Genomic DNA, 9,271 nt, shown 5'->3' with positions numbered 1-9,271 from the left:
GCCTTGAGATTGGCATTTTGGCTGTCGCTACTAGTTTTTTGGAGCCAGAAGGAGTTAGCTAGCTTGGTTAGAAAGTAGCGTAATTCAAAATGTTGACAGTTGACTCATAGAGTGTTTTTTAGTACAACCGAATGGTGGACCATCATGCTGTATTGAAGAAGACTTGAATAACACCAAGCACTAATTACAAAAATGCTTACTAGGTAATAAATCAAGTGAGAAGTACTGTAATTAGAAGTAATGGGCGGCTGTGACAGTTGGCAGCTACATGTCGAAGTATCCTTGAGCAAGATACTGAACCCCAAATTGCTCCCGATGCTGTGTTCATCGGTGTGTGAATGAATTCCCAATGGTGGCAGGTGGCACCAGTGTGCCTGGTAGCCTCTTACACCAGTATGAATGTGTGTGTGAATGGGTGAATGAGCATAGTGTGTAGTGTAAAGCGCTTTGGATAAAAGCGCTACATAAGTGCACTCCATTTACCAAGTACTGCATTTGTTTTATTACAATTTACCTTCTTTTTACAGCCAGTGGAGGCACCCCCTGCTGGCCATCAGAAAGAATGCAGGATTAAGGCACTTTGATATTGGCTTAACTTTTCAAACCATGCATATTATTTTGTTATTTCGATTGACTATATTGTTGTTTTATAGTGTACATACCACACCTATTGTACATCTCACCATCCTGGGTTTCTTCCATTTTTTCCCTGTGAAAGTTGTTTTGGGGAAGTTTTTCCTCTTTTTCTGAAGGTTTCAAAAAGGACAGATGGTGTCGTATGCTGTACAGCTTGTAAAGCCCCTTGAGGCAAATTTGTGATTTGTGATATTGGGCTATATAAATAAAAATGAGTTCACTTGACTTGACTTGTCTTTGAAAGTCCACACAGATGGCGTGTCCCTCATTTAACTCTACATTTCAGTCATTAAGCTGATTGAAATCACTTAAGTGTTGAGTTGGAGGAGTGCAAAGGTCAAAACACAGCTTAGACAAAACAAAAATGATGATGATGTTGATATTTCTGTAGCTGTAGTAGAAAAGAGACGCTTTCATTTAGTGGCCTCACAGAACAGTGGCAGGGGGAAAAGAGAGTTCACCCACATACATTTTCATTTTTTAGGGGATTTTGTAGGATAACCAGTCACCACCGAGTCAATCCACAGGGACACTTAAGTACTTTGCTCAAGGGTGCCCCAACTATAGCTGCTGGAGAAAGGGAAAAGCTTGTCATGCTTTGTTATCCATTCCACAATTTCCTCATATGATCCAGATTCAGCCCAGTGACTTTCCAGCAACATCCACAGAGATGTTGGCTATCTGTAAAGTAAGTTTCAAAAAGTTTAAAGACTGTAATTTCTTGGGAAGACTAGACCATCACCACCCAAGAAACAGACGTATTGTTTAGCAGCTTATTGCAAACCATGTTTATATCTGTTGTGTGGCAGTGACAGTGGTCGACCGATACAGGTTTTTTTAAGGCTGTTGCCGATGCCGATTATCAGTTTTTTTTTTAAATTATCAGTTTTAACCGATCCCCGATATGTGCTGCCGATTTTTTTGGGCCAATTCTTGAAGCAGATGTTGCCTTTTCTCCCTCCATTTACATGATAAAAATGACACAATGTTAACAAATGTTACACAAGCCTCAATTTAAACAAAAAAAGAAAAATTTATTAACAAAACAAACTAAACATATTAACAGTTGGATAGCAAACAATGTGTATGTTGTTCTAGGCCTCGAGGTGGTGGCGCCTCAGATGATCCACATATTTGATGTGTTTTTCTTTTTTCTGGTATCAGCAGCAGCTCACCAGAGAATGGCAGATGTTGCACCAAGCCATGCCTGGTGTTGGCTCAGTGAAATGGGCTAATTGAACGCGAACGAACTCACGTAAATATCGTCCCGATATATTTGCCGGCCAATATATCCGTCTACCTCTAGGTAGCTACCACTAGGGGCTGTAGTAATTATGACAGGAGCAAAAAAGGAAGTCAGGTGATGTGGTAAAAGGAGTCTGCATTGTAAAGAGGTTGTGGTAAATAGATGGGTCAGACAAACATACATACACATAACCACATCACAGACTATTTTGTATTGTACAACACAAACATACTTATATTGTATTGTTTTAACCCAGACCATGGTCATTTTGCTGAACCTAACCTATCCAAGTAGTTCCGCTTCACAACATCAACCATGTGTTTAAAACACATGGTTATATGTTATAGTATGGTTATATGGTTATGTCGTTTAAGGAGTCTTGGCAAACAACCTAATCTGTTGTTTAGCTATGTGTTGGGAAGACAACAGGGAAATGTTAATATGAATGAAATCTTGGAGGTTTTTGGATAAAACATTGCAATGAATGCTTTCTGATTAATTGAAGCAACTACTTCCAATGTAACAACACTTTTAATGGAAGTCACAGAGGGCTTGGAATAATAATTTAAACAGATAACAGAAGAGAAACAATCAGTTGCACCCTAATAATATGCCAGGGATGTCACAATAACACGCTGTGTTTACCAGCCATGACCTGAAAACTTTCATTGTTTATTTTGAATTGTATTTCACAGTGACATTTGTGCACCTTGCAGCCAAAGCTGGTAAGCAAACAGTGAACAAGCAGCGCTAGAGCAATGTCCAATGTAAAATCAAATATGTATGAGAAAGACAGTGCTGGGGACAAAGACTGAATGTCAGAACTTTATTATTATAAGGAAAACCATTATGTGAATTGAGAGCACCTCTACAATATAATGTTCAAGCTTCTAATAACTCTGACATACAAGCCACGACTCAACTTTAACTTTAGTTCCAACGGCTATAATTACGTTATTAGTTCAGGGATTAATTAAGTAATCAAATAAGTAATTTAACAATAATTACAAAAAAAAAAAATCATATCCTTGATTAATGCTGGGTTTCCTTTTTACTCTAAGGTGGCAGCTGTGCTGCTCAGTGCAGTCTGTTATTCCCTGCCTTATTCTCTGTCAACATCTTTCCACCACTGCACTCAGTTGAGTTGTGCCCTGCCCACTCAAGTCATAAATGCCCCAAGCTCAACTATAGATCCACTGTACTTCAAACCTGTGACACTTCACGCAGTCTAAATTCACTGTGCTGCACTCAACTTTTACATTAAAGCACAATGTGCGAGCCCATTTCATCATTTATTCATTTTGGCTAACAGCATCGTCTACAGGGAGTCCATGATCCTCTGCTCCGAATAGATGCACTCTGCACTCCACCCACAAAAGCCTCTCCTTGCTCTTGCAAATTGCATCTTTATGAAGGAATGAGGACAGGCCATTTTGTCACAAACACGGTTGTTGGCTCTTCGGGGACTGCCTTGGACCTGTAATTGACTCTGAGACACTGTCGCTGTCACGTCCCCTGTTCCCCAGCCGGGGGTGGTGTGGGGTGTAAGTGGCAGAGAGCTGAGTTGTGGAAGGCCAGGGTTGGATTAAGAGGCTGGTGCAGTGAACACCATTAGGGCTGCTAAGACCCAATGGCTCTCTGGTGGGAGAGCAGTGCTAAATGGACTACCACAGTGGCATTTTAGCATTATGCTCCTCAGGGACGGTCACACTCAGCCTTTTAGACCAGTCACAGCCCTTAAAGTCCTTAAGATGGAGGGCTTGTGACATATTTGATATCTTCACATATGTATATCATAGAAGGGGCACATTGAGCCTCATTCACAAACCGTTTTTAAGAACAAATTTGTTCTTAAGTCCTACTAACGAAGATTTTACAAAGATTGTGGTATTCATGAATTTTTTTCTTATCCAGGATTTTTCTTAGGTAAGAACAAATCCTACTAACACTCAGGAGTACTCTTAAGCACATTTCAGTGCTGACATGTTGGCATGGTTGTGTTGTCTTCTTTTGTTAAGTTCAATAAAATACATTACAGTGAAATTTCCGTCATATTTATGTATTTATTTATTCATTTCATTTTTTTTTTAATTTTAAGTAAATTAAATGTGCAAACGTTTTAACTAGTGGTGGGCATACATTAATTTTTTAAATCTAGATTAATCTCACTGTTATTTTGAAATTAATCTAGATTAATCTAGATTAAAATGGCTCATTTGAATTCTGCCAAAGGCATTCATAATACGCGTGTGCTACCTAAATAATGACTAAAAGTAAGTCTTTGAGAACGGGTTTCTCAAGCCAGGTGGAGCATTAGACCAGTTGCTCATCTCCTGTTTCCAAAATGCATCACAAACTACTTGAGAAAGTTGTTCTACTATGATAATTGGTGATGAAAATAAATAATGTTCAATATGACGTACTTGTGTTTACGAACTGTTTATTCAGTGAAACATGAATTTTGAACTGAGGTCATGTGAACTCCAAACTCTATTTCTCCTTCTTCCACCAGTCACTCAGGCAGACCAGCTTGTTCACATTGTCTGGTGACAAACTAGCTCTCCTCTTCTGCACAATATGGCCCGCTAACGAAAAAAGTCTCTCGCATGGGACAGTTGTGGCAGGAGTCCCCAAGTATTTACGGGCAATGTGGGCCATCTTACCATAGACAGCAGTGTGCTCCGACCACCACTTCAGTGGACACTGCTCTAAGCTGGCACTGGGCTCTACCTTGTACCTCTCCACAGTATTGTCTACTGGTGTCTCCTCATCTGATTCTGAGTCTGATCCCATTAGTAGCAGGGCTGTTTTCTTCTTGGGCAGCTCAGGGTTCTCCTCCACGAGTGGCTGCAGAGCAGGTTCTTCTCCCTTCACCAACTCACTTAGCTTTGCCCACACTGGCTCCCTCTCTGCTCTGGGCAAGCACTTGAGGTCCTTAAATCGTGGATCTAGAGCAGTCGCCACCTTTGATGAATAAAAAATAATTATTGATTGATGAAAATTTCACTTTCCAAATCCAACCTCCATATTTCTTCATGACTCATTTATCTATTCATTGACCGATCAACTGGCTTAACAGTCTATAATGATCAAACAACCCAGTTATGTTCTGGTCAGTCTGACATACCTTAAGCCATTCCAGGTTTAATTTCTCCCTCCGCTGGTTGAGGTCCGTGGTGAAGGCAGCCTTGAATCGCACGATATAGGCAGGATCATCATCTGTGATCTTCATCGCGTGCTGGAGGTGGCACAGGGCAGGTAGAACCACAGAGCAGGACACATACTTATCCCCACCAAGGAGCTCAGTGATGTACCTACACAGACAGACAGACAGACACACAGAGACAGACACACACACACACACACAGACAGAAACAGAGCAATAAATAATTAATGACTAATTCATTTAACTCAGATTACACATTTTTAAAGTTCTTAATCACATTACATTTAAGGGCACGTGTTTCTTAAATACAAAGTGACATTTAAAAGAACATCTTTGTAGACCATACCTGCATGGCTCCAGCAGTTTCTCTAGCTTTGCCAACTTCTCATATTCAGCATTTGTTGGGAGGGCCAGATTGTGCTTCTGCTGAGACAGCGTTGTGTGCAGTGCGTCTTTGTTGCGCCTCACGCGCTTAATCATCTCAAGGGTGGAATTCCACCGTGTTGGAACATCTTGCACGAGTTGCTCCTGAACTTGTCCAAGGGAGGCTTGCTGGGCATTCAGCTCGTCTGAGTTGGCTGGACTGTGTTTGAAATGTCCGACCACTTTACGGCACTTGGCCAGTGTACCATCAAAACCACCTTCCCGAAGTGTCATTACAATAGCTCTCTGTACAACATGCGCAACACAGGACAAATGTTCGAATGGCAGTATCCTCCCTGCTGCCACCATATTAGGAGCGCTGTCTGTTCCAATAGTGCTGATTTTGTCAGTTATCCTCCACTGATTAGCGACGTCAAGAAACTGCCTGGCACACGCTTCTGCAAAGTGACGCTCCTCTGTTTTCATCACACCTAACGGACAGGCAAAGTAGATCAGAATAAGTTCACTCGTAGTAGTAAACAACTAGCAATGATCAAGAAGCAAACATAATGTTGTGGTGGTAATTCGTGGTGTCGTTGTAATTAATAAATGATTAAATTAAATTATGTCATTTAAAAATCGGTGTTAGGCAGTAGCTTCACTACTTGTAGCAAAGCTAGTAACTAACTACAATCCTCAGTAGCTTGGTGGTAGCTTCACTATAGTTGCTTTTCAGTAGCTTAACTTCTTGGTTAATCCTTCCTTTGTAGTGAACTACTGTTGCTGTTGTGTAACTTAGCCTGTTAGCCTACATTTGACTGGGTGGTAACGTTAGCTTTTGTGTAGTGAAGCTTTTTTATGGTAGAGTAACTGATAGCTTAGCTCACTACAATTTCCAAGTAGCTTGCCCAACACTGTTAAAATTACGTAACGTAGCCTTACCTAAAGCGAAGGAGTGAAGTTCCCAGCTGGCATCGATGAGGTGTACAGTAACGCCGAGGTAGTTATCGTTGTTGACAGATGTCCAATGGTCCCCAGTCAGTGCTACACATGTCGCCTCTACCATCTTCACATCTTTTGCGGCTTTCTCTGCGGCGTGCTGGTCATGTATTCTCCTCATGATAGTTCGCCGCGCAGGTAGTTTGTAAGATGGGTCACCTGTAGCCGCCTGGAGCACAAGCTCGAGCCCATCATCTTCAACCACGCTGATGGGCCGGCAGCTGATGGCAATCCACTGAGCGAGGAGATTAGTTAGCCTGGCTGATTGAGCTGCGCTGACGGGCTTGCCTCGGTTGCACTCAAACAAATTAGTTTGACGAACATGACTCTTCCCCTGCGCTACATCAGTGCTTGGCCCGGCATCTTCCGCATCAGCTAAGGGATGCTTTGCGTTCAGGTGGTATTTGAGACTGGAAGAACTCCTACAGTAAACTAATTCAGCATTGCACAAGGTGCAAACAACCTTAGTTTTGTCTAGGTTTCCATTGGGAAGCTTCTTGAAAACAAATTTCCCTTGAAGCAAACCCGGCGGCTTCTTCGTTGTTTCCATGTCAGCAGTCACGTTTGTTGTGGTCATTTCACACTACGATAGGCATACACTCGCCCCCTACAGTGCAATTCGGCCATGTATACATCCGCGCTAAACTATCAAGGTGAAAGTCATCATAGCTTGCTTAGTATAGACCCGGCTCCCAACCCAACTTTGAGAATAGATTAACGGCGATATTTTTTTTATTGCCCGATATGAGTCTGGCGTTAACGCAGCACGTTAACGCCGATAACGGCCCACCACTAGTTTTAACATGAATCAAGTAAATTGGAAATCATGCCGTCAATTAGTGATACCACCCTATTTATAGGTGGCATTTCTCCATCCATGGCCTCTCACTATGGTAAACCCCTGCCTTACAGGGCACACGTTTTAAATATATATATTTATATGATATTATTCCACTGCTAAATATAATTTTCTTCCTCCGAGTGATCTCCTGCAGCAGAACTTCTAGTTCTGAACTGCAAATTTTTTTTTTTTTCTTTTTACTTGTGCCTTTCTCTGTGTGGCTTCTACACACAGCCCTGCAGTCCTTTTTATTGGCCCTTTTATGGGCATTAATGGGCGGTTACCTATGTTAATCCTATGTTAATTAGACTCACCTGGCACGCCCACTTAATTTACAATGAGATGGCATTTATCAATTTAAGAACACAGCTGCGAACAATTCAGCGGCTAAAGAACACGTTGATGAATCTGATGTAGGGTCTTCTTAGAAATCTTCTTAAGAAGGACTTAAGAAAGAATCTAAGAAGATTCTTAAGCAGATATTGGTGAATGAGGCCGAATATTATTGACTAGAATGAAAGTTTGATTGAAAGAATGTGAGCATACAGGTATATTTCACCTCTTTTATAATCTGTTAATGCCACTAATCCACTGTCAGGGGCTGTTTAAAAATGAATGAAATGAATGAAAATAATTTTCTGATTTGAATGAAAAGTTGACAGTTTAGTTCACATACAATTACATACATTTCGGCTTCCAATGGAACTCTCAGTACATATGGTCACAGAAAGGAAAGACTCCTAAGCCTCAGTCACATTGATTACATAAGTTGTTGAGAAGGCTGTCTCTGTCTCCTCCATTAAAAAAAAGTGAATAATTCTTCAAAGAATGCAGCGGGTGAATTTATAAGTCCTGTGATGTACCCAGGTTTAGACAGCTTACCACCTTTTATAAAGAGAGTTGCATCAAATGGTAGGATGTACTACTTAAGGCAAAGAAAGGTACAAGACTGTCAGCCTGGAGATACGTGTTGTCAAGGAGGATTTTGAATCCTCCGAGGACAGAAAGAGAAAAGCGGGCTTCTTAAGACACCTTTTTCCAGCAGGCTATCTCATCTCCAACGTTCAGAAAATAAAAATTTAATTTACAGTATACTGACAGAGTAATCGGATTTAGAGAAACTTTGTTGCTACTTAATAAAGTCAGACAGGGGAAGGAAAGGAGGTGATAGAAAAAGGCAGCAGCACATGCAAAAACGTTTAAAATATCTAGGCAGACTAAACAAGAATTTCTCAAAAAAATATTAGTAAAGCTTTTGCATTATTGTGTGGGTGTGTGTAAGCAAGTTCTTGTCTGTGCATTCATCCGTGTGTATGTGTCAGAGGGGAATGCTGCCTTCACCTGTGGTTGACCTCTTGCTGGCAGCTGGATAGGTGAGCTGTGTTGTTGCCTCATTATATTCCACACTGCATTGCTTGGTCTGCAGAGTAGTCAAAAAACTCCAAAACTATCTAAACTGACTCTCAACATGCATAGGCATATGCATTTTGCCCCACTACCACACACACACACACACACACACACACACACACACACACACACACACCTTGAAAATGAAATAAACTCATTGCCCTCTTTCTCCTCTTTATTTACCCATATCCATCATTATGTGTCTTGTTGGCAGGCAAACCATTGCAGACACATGCTTGCCTCCACACACTCAGTTAAAAGCACACACACTTACTCATCTACCATCTCTCACCTATTTTGCAAGTCATTGGCCTCACCTTCCACATTTACACATTTTTTTTGTCCTAACAATTGCTTGAATTTTCCTGCCTTTGCTCATCCTCTTGCTGAAAATAACGTCGGCCAAGAAATTCACTCAGTTGATAATTTTGTGATGACAAGCAATTAAAAAAGCATGCATGACGTGAATGTAAAGCAATTACACAATAATGTAAAACAATATAATGAACACTAGACACATTGGTAACACTTTAAAGGCACAATATGTAATTTTCTGCTTCGAGAGGTCTCTCAATCAAAACAATAACAAACAATACAGTTTGGGGATGTT

At 41.0% G+C, this 9,271-nt stretch overlaps 1 protein-coding gene across 1 annotated transcript; it reads right to left on the bottom strand.

Annotated features, from left to right (window-relative positions):
- Window positions 1-4,372: 4,372 nt before the first annotated feature.
- Window positions 4,373-6,960, bottom strand: LOC131977173 (E3 SUMO-protein ligase ZBED1-like). Its single transcript, XM_059340377.1, has 4 exons — window positions 6,354-6,960; window positions 5,395-5,902; window positions 5,010-5,196; window positions 4,373-4,846 (listed from the first exon to the last, which is right to left on the bottom strand). The coding sequence occupies exons 1-4, from the start codon at window positions 6,958-6,960 to the stop codon at window positions 4,373-4,375; spliced, it is 1,776 nt and encodes a 591-aa protein (XP_059196360.1).
- Window positions 6,961-9,271: the final 2,311 nt, after the last annotated feature.

The sequence above is a fragment of the Centropristis striata genome, chromosome 9 (assembly GCF_030273125.1).
Source record: "Centropristis striata isolate RG_2023a ecotype Rhode Island chromosome 9, C.striata_1.0, whole genome shotgun sequence".
Classification (NCBI taxonomy): Eukaryota; Metazoa; Chordata; class Actinopteri; order Perciformes; family Serranidae; genus Centropristis; species Centropristis striata.
The sequence above is the reverse complement of the archived record's forward strand: the minus strand, read 5'-3'. Positions and strand labels throughout refer to the sequence as shown.